This window comes from Chenopodium album, chromosome 4 (assembly GCF_948465745.1).
Source record: "Chenopodium album chromosome 4, dcCheAlbu1.1, whole genome shotgun sequence".
In the NCBI taxonomy this organism is placed as follows: domain Eukaryota; kingdom Viridiplantae; phylum Streptophyta; class Magnoliopsida; order Caryophyllales; family Amaranthaceae; genus Chenopodium; species Chenopodium album.
The window spans coordinates 61,640,189-61,653,349 of NC_137837.1; the positions used below are offsets into that span (position 1 = coordinate 61,640,189).

Genomic DNA, 13,161 nt, shown 5'->3' on the forward strand with positions numbered 1-13,161 from the left:
TATTTCGATCATTTGCAAAAAATTTCTAAGTAGAAAGCTTGGGCTTGGGAAATTTCAGCTGAAGATAATTTGTACTTGTACACTTGTTACCCCCAAGAAATCTGAAGGCTCTATCTTCGGATTTCTAAGATGATTTCTTGCCCTTTTTTTATTCAGACAAAACATTTTAGTGTTAACAATATTTTTAATACTTGTGCAATTTTTTCTTTGTTTTTGTCTATCCGAGAGAATGGATCACTACTAGAATTTGGTCAAATTGCGACCGTTTTTTTACGATCGTCAATAAAACGGTCGCAAAACTAGAAATCTGCGACCGTTTTAAAGGTGGTCGCAATTTTACGATCGTTTTAAAGGCGGTCACAATTTTGCGACCGTTTTTTTTCCATTTACACCGTCACAAGTATATTTAAATAATTCTTTTTTAATAAATACATGTGAAAATTATTTAAAACTAAAAATAAAGTAGTTGCGACCGCCTAAAACGGTCGTAGATTATGACCGTTTTAACACACGGTCGCAAACTTGCGACCGTTTTCAACAGTTGTAAGTAGTTTTTTTCTTTTTCTTTTTGCTAAAAAAATGGGGTATAAAAGCCCACTAACCCTAACCCTAATTCCTTTTCAACTCTTTTCTCTTTTCTCTTTTCTCTTTCTCTCTCCTCTCTCTCTTCTCACGTTGGTCTGTATTCATCTTTCGTTCTTTCCTTTTCCCCATTTCTCTTCTCCTCCCTCATTCCTCCTCTCCTCTTTTATTATCTGACTTTTATCGCCGGAAATCAGACACACTTCAAAGAAATAGATCGAAAATTGCCCAAACATTCAACCGACACCAATCGTCACCACCATGACCTCCACCGTTAAGCTTTAGCCCACCACCACGATATCCACCGTCACAATCTTATGGCTAAACAAGTTGATGGTATTAAGGTCAAATTCGACCATGAAAAGTCTAGATCTAGACTTTTCATAGTCGAATTTGGCCTTATTAAACCAAATTTGAGATGAAATTCGAAGTCAACTCGAGGTTTAAGCGGTTTGCGCCAAAACCGCTTGCCATTCAATATTAGAGGGTTTTTCTTAAAAAAAAATGGTAAATGACAAGCGGATTTTTAAAACCGCTTGGAATTTGGGGCTTCCCATCAAGTATTTTCTACTAGTGTGAGAAAGTGGTCCTCACCTAACCATGTGACACTTGTTCCTTGGTTTATTTAACTAAGGGTTGAATTCATCAATCTTTCCATGTGAGATCTTTTTTTGAAAAAGTCCCACATTGAAAGATGAGTGGAATTCACAAGGAAGCTTTACGTATAAATAGCCAAGGCATGGCTTGGGATTGTTCACTTGAGTAAGAGTTGAAAAAGGCATCACCATTGTGAAAACCTTTGAACTCATAATTACTTGGGTTTAGGTCGGGCCTTGCTAACTCCAAGACATTAGATCCTTGTCGGTGGTCGGGTTGTGTGTGGACTTCTGTTGGAGGTCGTCGTACTTTCGAGACTTGCTTTCGAAGTAAGAGCCCCTTGAGGTCGGGCGAAACACTCGTCAAAGGTATAATTGTTATCCTCATCTTGTCATTAAGTTAATTATGCTTTATGGTTTTATTTATTGGGAGTGCGGTCTTGTTTTGGGTTTGTTTCCGCAGTGAGTCGGACTCACCAAACCCCAAAATTTTTACCTATAACCTGTTAAACAAGTTAAAATGTTTTATTTTTATTTTTTTTAAAGCCACGTGTCACTCAATAATTGGTCCAAATAAAAAAGTTAAAAACAAAAACAAAAATATGTAAAAATATAAAATAAAAAAAAAAAAAGAAAAAAGGAAAAAAAAACCCACCACCCACCCGCCACCCCCCAAGCTACCGCGAAACCCTAACCCTTATCCTAGCCCCAGCGAAAACCGACCAGCCGACAACCCCCGAAAACAGCCATCAGGAACTCCCTTATACCAAAAGCCACCCCGGAATTCACCCTTGACATATCCTTCCCTCGAAACCACCATAAACCACCACAGTCGCCACCCTTAAAACCATCACAACTGATGAAAACCCCTCTCTAATCACTGGAAACCCCCAAACCTCCATCCCATCACCGAAAAACGCCACCCAACCTCCCTAACCACCCCAAAGACCCCACCAAACCTCCCTAACCACCCCAAAGACCCCACCAAACCTCCCTAACCACCTCGAAATCTCCCTTTAACACCTTAAAAACCGCCGAAACCTGCGAAGGTCCACGATTTCCCTGGTGGGCAGGGCTGGCCGACCGTTTTCGGAGGTTAAGGAGGGTGGTCGACCGGTTTTGGTGGTGGATGGGGTAAAGGCTTGAGTTTCACGATGTTGGGTTGGTGGTTGGAGTTTTTTTTTAATTTTTTTATTACTTTTTTTTTATTAAATGAAATGCACCAATTAAGATACGACACGTGGCATACAACCTACTAAATTCGATCACCAACAGGTCAAGGTTCATTAAAAAAAGATGGGGTAGGTTGGTTTGCCTCGTAAATATCAAAATGTGGGTTTGGTAATTTTCAACTCGGGCAAAGGTGGGATAATTTATTTCCATTTTTCCTTTGCAAAATCAATTACAATATAAGATACAACTGATTATACTTTGAAAGTACTCTATACCAACCCCCTACGGGCAAATCTGAAATACGGAGTATTGAGTTATGACAATCATGAAATGCAGGTGATGGATCAACAAAGTGAAAGTGACTATAATGTCAACAAAAGCCGAAAGGACAAACACAAGGTACTGCACCCTGCTGTTATATTCCCTACGTACAGTTACACTTCATGTGATGTACCAAAATTAATCAAACTCATGACAAATCAAACCCAATCACATTCTCTTTTGTTTTATCCACCACTTTTTCTTTCTCAAAAAGATACACATTACGGAAGAAATCAGGTGCCATTCTTCCTCTTTATCTTCTCTACTCATCGATATTCAGCATCAGCAACAATCTAGCCCAACGTGCTACGTGCAGCGCCTTCCTGATAGTTTTGGTGTTCAAACAGTTTCACAGCTGGTTTATACGAGCTGACGGACCAGGTAACATTTTTCTATTTACATCCTTACCCCAGTTCCCTCTTTTAGGCAAAACATTCGAGTTCTGGGTTAATCTCGAGATATGCATACTGTTCTGGCATGTCACATAGTAACCCGACTGATGTTCACATATCTCAGAACAAAATGATGTTCATGTCAGAACAAACTTCGGCTTTCCAATGATATCGGGAACCAACAGCATTTTACAAATTCAGTGATTCAATTTTGTGTTCATATTTGAATTGCAGTCTGATACTTCATTAGAAACTTTCTGAAATAATCTTCAGATCTGACTGTAGCAAATTCTCATCAGAATATTAGTTTTTTGACTTCTCAAACTTGTACTGTTTATAGGTTTTCAAATGAGCAATGCAAAAACAATAACCCTGTACATTACAATAAGTTGTCTTGCATTTGTAACTTCGAAGATCATAATATCTATTCTTCTCTACAAGAAATGGAAGCGAAAGCATATATCAGTTCAAGACAGCTACTCAGGTACGATCTGAACTTTGAAAACAAATGATCTTGACTTTTTCTGATAAACATCTTACAAGACAGTCAAAAAACAGGTGGAAAAATGGTGATGTTCAGGCCTTCAAGTACAAAATCACTAAAGGCAGATGCATTGTTAAAGAAGGCGCTCAAGTTAAGCAACAAGGATATTATTGGCTCTGGAGGTTACGGGACTGTGTATAAACTAAGCATGAATGAAGAAAGATTATTTGCAGTAAAGAGGCTTAACAGGGGAAGTGTAGACCGAGACCGTGGTTTCGAGAGAGAATTAGAGGCAATGGGTGATATAAAGCACAGAAACATTGTTACTCTCTATGGATATTACACTTCACCTCAATATAATCTTCTCATATATGAGTTAATGCCCAATGGAAGTCTGGATGCATATCTACATGGTATGTTCATAACCAACTTAAATTACGCGTTTTGCTTCAATGTTATTTATCAGTTTGAATTTTTTGGAATATGCGAGGCAGACTTTAGAAACATTTTTTACTTGACAGTGATTTTTAAAATAAAATTTTGAAAACATCACTTCAAAATTAGAAGATACTAACTCATGTTGATAGCAAACATCTCAAAATTGAAGAATAACTGTCTATGCTATTGTATTTTTAATATAGGTAGATTCAAAAATAAGAAGCTTTTAGACTGGTCATCAAGATACAAAATAGCATTAGGAGCAGCAAGAGGAATAGCATACCTTCACCATGACTGTATTCCTCACATAATCCACAGAGATATAAAATCGAGCAACATCTTGCTGAACGAAAATTTTGAGGCTCAGGTTTCTGACTTTGGGCTAGCTACTTTCACGGAACCCAATAAGACTCATGTATCCACCATTGTTGCTGGAACTTTTGGCTATTTGGCCCCAGGTACTCAAACCTTTTGGGGTACTTCCTTTTGCTAAATTTTGGAAAGAGTCATATGTTGATCAAAATACTTTGAAATATTTCCACAGAATACTTTGATACAGGGAAAGCAACAGCAAAAGGGGATGTTTATAGCTTTGGTGTTGTGTTGTTGGAGCTTTTGACAGGAAAAAAGCCCATGGATGAAGCGTTTGTTGAGGAAGGAACAAAGCTGGTCACCTGGGTAAGCCTTCAATTCTATGTTTGTTTTGGCTTTAATTCACTCCAATATGAAGTAATCTAAGCTAAAATAACATCATAACTCTAAAGCATAATTTACAGCCACAAATACTCCATAGCACTACTTTCTGTTGTCATGTCAGTATTTGTGGTAGCAACTCACATCAATAATTCTCTGCACAATGATAAGCTTGATAAGATCACATAAAGAGCTAAAAACGAAGATTACATACATGACAGAAGGTGAGTTTTAGTCTGCTTATGCTAGAAGCAGCTGATCGATAATTTGTTAACTGATGAGCAGGTAAAAGCAGTTGTCCAGGAAAAGAGAGAAGAGCAAGTGCTAGACATTAGCTTGGAGTCCTGCTCCATCGACGAAGTGAATTCCGTTTTCAGCATTGCATTAATGTGCTTAGAGTCAGAGCCATTAAAGAGACCGAATATGGCTGAAGTTGTCAAAATGCTAGAAAAAGCAAAACCAGACAGAAAGGTTTCAGATGTTTCATCAGATACTCATGTATAAAAGCAATAGAAATGAGTGTCGAGCATTTGTAGTATCCAGTATCAGTTATTTGCAGAAGTAGACAATAAACGTCCAATCATCACTTCGTACAGGTTCAATCTCGTCATATAAAAGATTAATATACGAAGTAGGATAGAAGTTGGATTTTATGGCCATAGAGCACAGTTTTTGAGCAACAGGCGCCACAGAAATGATACAAGGATTTTTAAGAAACATGAAGTGTAGCCTGTCACAGAGAAATGTGTAGCCACCACAAGGTTATAATTATGTAGAAACGGTACATTGTAGTTGAAAGTTGAAACAAGATCAAGCAGCAGGTGATCAAACACATATTGTGAATAACATCTCGATCTCAATTGAAATCAATTAGTAAACAAGGATCAAATTCATTTAATATCAAAGCATGCATATTAATTTTCTATACCGTGGACCAATGTTTATAATGAAGGAGATAAACAGAAAAATGGATATGGAAATCAAGATAAATGAATCATCTGCTTGGAAATCTATTGAATAAAGACAATAAACAAAACAAAACCAACATCAGGAGATCTAATAATCTCTAAATCAAGGGTTTCAAGGGCACAAGATTATCAAAGCACAGTGATGATCGCTGAATTTGGACTAACCTGTTAATGAACAAATACTAAAATAATGATTTTACACAACAGCATGCGGTTTTCACTTGAGACATACCCTTGCTCAGAAATTTTACAATCATGGTTTCGGCTAGAGTACTAGACCTTTCTCAGTGCAGTTACTACAAGGTGGTTGCCAAACCACTAGCAACAGAAGACTTTAAGGTAGGAGAAACTGGAGATTCTCCAAAGAACACATCAAAAAGGGCTTTTGTGACATTCATCGACTCAATTGTGGCATCTACTTTTGTAGGTACCCCATTCAGTGACACAGACACCTGTTAATCAAATAAAACCCAACCTTTTCAGCAACCCTCAACAGAAACAACGAGGGGAAACTTCTTTTCACAAAGTACAACAGATATACTTACCAGCATCTTGGAAGGCTCAAGCCAAGTTAGAAGAATCAAAGTGCCTTTTTTAAGAGACAGCGCTTGGAATATACTACGGAAAGTTGAAAGAGCTGATTCATCAACAGGAGTCGGTTTCATTATTCTTGGAGAAACAGCTTCATCCAAAGCATCCCAAAATGTTTTTCCATCGACATCTCTTACTAAAGCAATTTGCAATGATTTCTCCAAAGATGCTGTACATAAGATAATTAAAATTAGAATTGGACCTTGTGCAACCCCCTCTCATTAGTATACAATCTACAATTGATTTCATTACATTGGTATATAGATTGGAACAAGGCCGGATCCTGTTCAACTTCAGGTTTTGACTTTCCCTTCCAAGGACTCAATTCATTCGGCATAGATGGATTCATATAAAGTCCTGCTGCATACACTTTGACTCCAATAATTGCAAAAACTTTTTCCCTGTAGCCTGAATTTCATTGCAAACAAAAGAATCGACAATGTTGATCATCTCACCTAAAAGAAAAATAGGAAAGTATTAAATGACATTGGCTTACTTAATAGAGTTGATAAAACTCAAAACCAGCCGAAGCGCACAGACAGATCTTATTCTATTATCTTGACAAATAACAATTAATTTTTGATAGAGAGGAATCTCAACTTGCATTAAAAAGAACTGGACAAAAAAGCAGTCTGTAGTCCTCTGTACTAGAGAGAATGCTATGTATGATACAGAGTAACATAATTGCTACAAGAGACAGCTATACACTACAACAGTAGGATGACATTATATTTTACACAATCGTTAAAAACAAAATCAAGTGATGAACAAAGGGCTAGTAGCTTAGAAAGAAATAATAGATTTGCCTTTTAGCTATTGTTCTGGGAATTCAATTGCCAATTTTTCAGTAGTAAGTAACTGGATTAATTTAGTGAATTGATCTCTATCATTATCTCAGTGAGATTAACCTATATATGTTACCAGCTAGCAACTACAATGTTGTGCATTAGCAGTCTTCAAAAGTCCAGTATCTGGCAGATGAATGTATCAGGTCAGTTTCAAATTCTGAAATTTGGGATTAAGGTTTGAATGGATATGTGTTAAATTCATAGTCCTTTTCAAATGAGCACATCTAGATTCAACGGCAGATTGGATTCAGGTTTTACAGTAGGTCAACTTAAGATTAGTCTGCTTACATACCTGTACTACAATTGTAATTTAGAAGAATAAAAATTTGATTTTCGATTATAAGAAATTATTAAAGGCTTCAAGAAATCCAACATGTAATCTACCTTCTACAGAAATTATAAAATAAAATTTTGCTTAATAAGACGTTTAACATATGGTTAGAAATTATACACAGTTACTAGGTCTTCTATGGGTCTTCTTTGAAATCAGAATGAAGAAAAAGCACCGTGCCATGAATATTATGTTTAATGTCAGACCCACATTGTTACCGGTAGAAAGCTATAACAGATGCTAGGTCTTCCATTGCTCATCTTCAAAATAAGATATAAACAAAGCACTGCCCTTGTGAGTTATGCTAATGTAAGATTCACAATGTACTGGTTGGTAGGAGGCAGCTTTAAATTCACTGCTTCATGTGTTGTCTCCTAGATGGAGAATCAATCAGAGAATGGGAATTGAGAAGAATAGATGTTCCAAGAATTAGCATTTATCATGTAATGTTCATTTTGATATAGATGGAGAATCAATCAGATAATGGGAATTGAGAAGAATAGATGTTCCAAGAATTAGCATTTATCATGTAATGTTCATTTTGATATAGCAAATGAAATATTAAAAACTCAGCATACCAGTTCCAACCAAAGACAATGAAGTCGAACAACCAGGGATATTTAAAGACTTAGGGAATTTCACACGGGTTGCAGGTTCCTCTGCATACTCTGCATTCGCAACTGCATGGTAGTTTCAAACATAAGAGCAAGTCAGATGAGCAATAGAAGCTGTATAACACGAAACGGAGTAGTTTTCTCTGCTTCACCTTTGATTAATATACGTTTGATTTGACAAATATATTAATCAAAGGTTCATCATTCATACTTAAAATAAACTCCCGCCCTTCTATTTTGCTTGTCCCATTTGACTTTTTGCACAATTTCTAATGCACACTTTGAGCACTATAAGTTGAACTTTGTTTTAAAAATTAATGTTTTGAAACTTCGCATCAAGACAAATCAAACAAGATCACACATGAATATGTTTTCTTTCTTATCCATCGATGAATACTCATTATCTTTTGTCTCTTTACAAATGGAATATTCTAATTAAGACAAACAAAAAGAAATGGAGAAATTAATGAGTAGTGCTTTAATCAACAAGGGAAGACAAGGGAAGTTCATGAAAATTCACCAAGGACTAGTTTATAACTTAATCAACAACCTTCTATGTAATGCTAATTCATAAACTTGGCACAACAATTAACAACATTTCAAATACCAAAAATTTCACAATTCAGCAATATTTCTTTTAGTATCTCTCTTTTAATCAATACACAAAATTCAAAGGAATTTCAAAATAAACCAACTAGATTAACAATACGATAAATAGACACTAAAATTGAAACACTGCATTTGTTGATAACTCAACTAACAGCATTAAAATCAGTACTATTCAATATCTATGAAGAAATTCAAGAAAGCATAAAGCTAAAAAATAGCCAATTAAGCATAAAAATTATACCAGAAGATGAAGCAGAAGCCTTGGGAACGAAATGGGGGCTGAATTTCTTGCCATTTTGGAGAGAAAAATGGTGGGATTTTGTTGATAATTTAGAGAAAATGCAGGATTTTGGGGGGTAAATGAAATTATGATTAATTTGTGAAAGAAAGGTTTTGGATTTAAATTGAAAAGGAGAGATAGTGAATGTGGTTGAAGAAGAGTAAGCAATTGACACCGCCATTTCGTCGATCCCAATTCGCCAATTTTTTTCTCGTTGCTTATACAGTGGTGACCACCTAGGCTAGAGTGTACGTATGCATTGGAATGTTATTAAAGAAAATTAGATTTGACAACAAATTTAGGTATTGTCATAACTCATAAGGGGACAACTCGGGATGTCATCGAGGCGGGTCGGGGCAGATGTTGGTCTTCCCATCTCCATCCCCACCTAACATTTTCATTCTCATCCCATCCACATTCCCATCCCCGCGGCGGGTCCAATATTCATCCTCATCCCCACCCCGGCGAATACAACTCCAAAATCATCCCTCCACCCCCACTTGGATATCCATCCCCACCTAATCCCCACATAAGACCTGCGTAATCCCCACCCAAGACTCGCCCAATCTCCGTCTCTCAAATACACAATCTTACATAATTAATATGGATTATAATAATAATAATAATAATAATAATAATAATAATAATAATAATAATAATAATAATAATAATAATAAAACATTCTTAATATTACACACATTTTTGTTTATAAAATAAGTGTATTACAAATTAAAGTATTATAATTAATATTTTATTTCACGTAATTATTTTATAAAATAGTATAAAAGTGTATAATTTTGCTTTTAAAAATATATAGATGTGAGTATGAGGTGACGATGGGGGCGGGGATAACTTAAAATCCACCCCCGCCCCATCACCCATGGCGGGTATGGTTTTTATCCCCATCCCCGCCCCACCACCCGCCAAACTGAGACCCATCCTCGCCATACTGGGGCGGGTCTCCTACTTGACCCGCCCCACTGACATCCCTTAGGACAACTTAGGCCTATTCTTATTAACTAAACTGAGCTGAATCGAACTTATTGGAGCTGAACTGAATATAATTGAACTGAATTGAATATTTTATGAGAGAAGGTAATTAAAATAAAAACTGAACTGAGTTGAACTTATTGGAGCTAAACTAAACTGAACTGAAAATAAGCTGAAGAGAACAGACCCTAAGCTGACCCAATTCTAAATTAACCTGAATAAAATCCGATTTAAATTTCGATTTGTATGGACAATTGGACATAATAATATAGCATCAGTCATATTTTAAATATACTCGATTTGTATTCGATCGACCTCACCGAACCCGTCCTAGTTACCTGAATTGACATCTTTAGGAAAAATTGTAACACCCCATCCTTTTGGAACTGGAAGCGTTAGCGGAAATACGCCCGAACGGGAGGCTACTTAACTTCGATTAGAAAAGTCAAGCTTAACCTAGGTCTAAAAGTCAAATTTAACTTATTCACACCTCCAAATTAAGTTGTTTAAGCTAAGCGCAAACTATGTGAACAAAAGAAAATAGCAACCAAACTTTAACATGGGCAAATCAATTACATTCAAAAGCCAAGGGCAGAACAACCCTTATAGGCCAAACTAGACTAAATTCAAAATAATTAAACAGTCAACTAACAACAAAGGCATACAAGCCTAAAAGTTAGGTTCTAAACTCTCAATCCCCAACCCAGCGTCACATATATCAAATAAACAAATGAAACCTGCAAATTATAACAACGTTCCACTATCAGTGGGGAGCAACTAGCAGTTCTCCCTCAAATCAGAAATAGAAGATCTTAGACTTAAATTAACAGAAAGAAACCATAACCACAATCAACTTGAAAACTCGAATGAAATCACTTAAAACCATCGAACCATACAAACAATGAAATATTTCAAAATAAACTTAAAACAGAAATATCAATATTAAATCACTCAATTTCAATCATAAAAATATATAGACTTCAAATAAGTAATAATTTATTAGTTTAAACATTTCAAAACCAAAACCTTCAAAACAGTAGAACTGGCATGGAGGGAACGCTAGTGGCCTCGCAATCCACTTCCTAAGGTTTGTCAGGACGAACCCCCGGTCATCTCGCAGAGACCGTGTCTAAGATTGGCCAACTCCCGGTTATGGGTAGATGCCTATAAGGTCTTACACACCCCCGGACGACAACAATTAACCCAGGTTGAGCTACCTAAGACTCGCAATCCAGGTAGTTAGCATGTTCATTGACCATCGGGAAGCAACTCGGCCTCACACCCGACTATGGCCCCACACACAATTCAAAAATCACTTAAAATAGATAATACAATATATTTCACTTGGAAATCTATAGAGAAGCCAAAAAATGGTCTTACACTCAATTCAAACTGCATAAGAAAATCATATTTCTTAAATTCAATTGAAACTCCCTTTCAAAACACACTTCAACTTAATAAAACACAAAAGGTATCGTCTGAGTTTGGGAATATAATTAATTATCGAAATTCAACAATTAAGTGCATTCACAACTCTTGGCGAAGTGATGCTAAAGACAGTGTTATCCTTCTCTAAAGCATTACGACGTCGACAATACAATTACAACCCACACATATTCAAACACACATAGAAATATTTCACTTTAGGGGTTTATAATACCCAAAAATTCACAAATCACTTATTAACATATAAATTCAACTAACATATAATAGTTATAATAAAAATCCCATAAACTCATTTTATTAAACAACAAATCCAAACTAGAATTTCATAAAACAACCAAAACAGGACAGCAACATGTAACTCTGAAAATCATCATAAAAACCCAACCAAACATGCTTAAAAGGCAAAATAAAAATTAAGGCATATACATACACTCGTTAGGCATCATATAAAACCATTCCGGACTTAAAATTCAAAAGAGAACATGCCAAATTAAAATCATATTTACAGCAGCCCCTACACTAATGTAGGGCAGTACCAATTATACCAAATCACCCAAAAACCCACCTTAAACATGAAACTAAGCTTAGCCCATTTTAGTACACACTCTAAAAACACAATAGGCCATATTAAACATGCATTTGCGCTTAGAAATCAAGGAATACACAATTGAAAATCACCATCCTTCACACGCCTAGCAGATTAGGGGCAGCAGCTATGTTGCACTAATTTAGGCACTTTAAACTATCTTAAATTATATAAAATCATGCTATATCAATTTAGGGAATATCCTAACATGATACTAATTCAAATTAGGCAATAAAATCAATCAAGATAATTAATTTAAGACCTAAGAAGATATATTAAACATGCTGTCAGCAATCCAAGAGTTTAGAATATACATGCTCATAAAAAGATAGAATTTTGCATATAAACATGAAATTTCGCTATGATATAAACTTATAATAATCCTAACATGATAACCTAGAAGATATATTCAATTTGTCACAAATATAAGATATATACATGCTCATAAGCTCTATCTAACATCACGTTCATATTCTCGTTGGCAGCACAGCTTGTCTCACAGAATCAGTCATTTGGTGGCCTTAAACACCTCCGAATTTTACCCATAATATATCAGATCGTTCGTAAAACAATCCTCTACAATAATATAAAATAAAATCATTGAATTCATGGCTCATTCACGACTAATAACCACTGCAGAAACTACAGTCTTATACACACATAATCAGATTACATAATCAGTTTTTTTTTAAGTACCCACAAGTCATCACAAAACCTAATAATCATAAAACATATCATACACCTATTAGGGATTGATTGTAAGATAATTCAAGCATGAAAAACATGATTCAAGCACCCAAAATCCCTTAATTGTACACGAGATTCTGACATACATATCAAGAACGAAAATCAACAAATCAATCTAACCCTAACATGATTTCTACCTATCAATTCAACCCTAAAACCTAGCATTTCTAACCTAAGGGAAGAAAGGATAGTTACCTTGAATGGAGAGCATGAAAAATCAGATTAAGAAGAGCAAAGAGAAGAGCCACGAGATCAGACCACCCACGCGTAAGATCACGCCCAAAACAACCCTCTAAAAACCCTTGTTATTCTTCCAATTTTGATCCTTCAAAAGGGGATGAATATGGCACGAATTAGGAACCATTGGTAGCAGCAACTAGGGTTCAAATCACCCTTGACTTACCCCTTGAATGCAAGAAAATATTGAAGAGAAAAGGAGGAGTTGTGCTGCGTTCTTTTGTGATGGGGAAAA

The 13,161-nt window shown here is 35.9% G+C and overlaps 2 protein-coding genes across 3 annotated transcripts; one reads left to right on the plus strand and one right to left on the minus strand.

Annotated features, from left to right (window-relative positions):
• Positions 1-2,772: 2,772 nt before the first annotated feature.
• Positions 2,773-5,579, plus strand: LOC145627052 (receptor-like serine/threonine-protein kinase At1g78530). 2 transcript variants are annotated; one of them, XM_081679460.1, is made up of 6 exons: positions 2,773-3,053; positions 3,405-3,548; positions 3,623-3,961; positions 4,190-4,444; positions 4,546-4,664; positions 4,965-5,579. In XM_081679460.1, the coding sequence occupies exons 2-6, from the start codon at positions 3,413-3,415 to the stop codon at positions 5,181-5,183; spliced, it is 1,068 nt and encodes a 355-aa protein (XP_081535586.1). In that variant the 5' UTR covers positions 2,773-3,053; positions 3,405-3,412; the 3' UTR covers positions 5,184-5,579. The 2 variants fall into 2 exon arrangements, with proteins under 2 accessions (XP_081535586.1, XP_081535585.1); XM_081679459.1 differs by having other exon boundaries at positions 2,779-3,053; positions 4,531-4,664; positions 4,965-5,573.
• Positions 5,580-5,666: 87 nt separating this feature from the next.
• Positions 5,667-9,185, minus strand: LOC145627053 (fatty-acid-binding protein 3, chloroplastic-like). Its single transcript, XM_081679461.1, has 5 exons — positions 8,882-9,185; positions 7,996-8,097; positions 6,491-6,646; positions 6,193-6,407; positions 5,667-6,099 (listed from the first exon to the last, which is right to left on the minus strand). Exons 1-5 carry the CDS (start codon positions 9,099-9,101, stop codon positions 5,944-5,946), a joined length of 849 nt encoding a protein of 282 aa, XP_081535587.1. The 5' UTR covers positions 9,102-9,185; the 3' UTR covers positions 5,667-5,943.
• Positions 9,186-13,161: the final 3,976 nt, after the last annotated feature.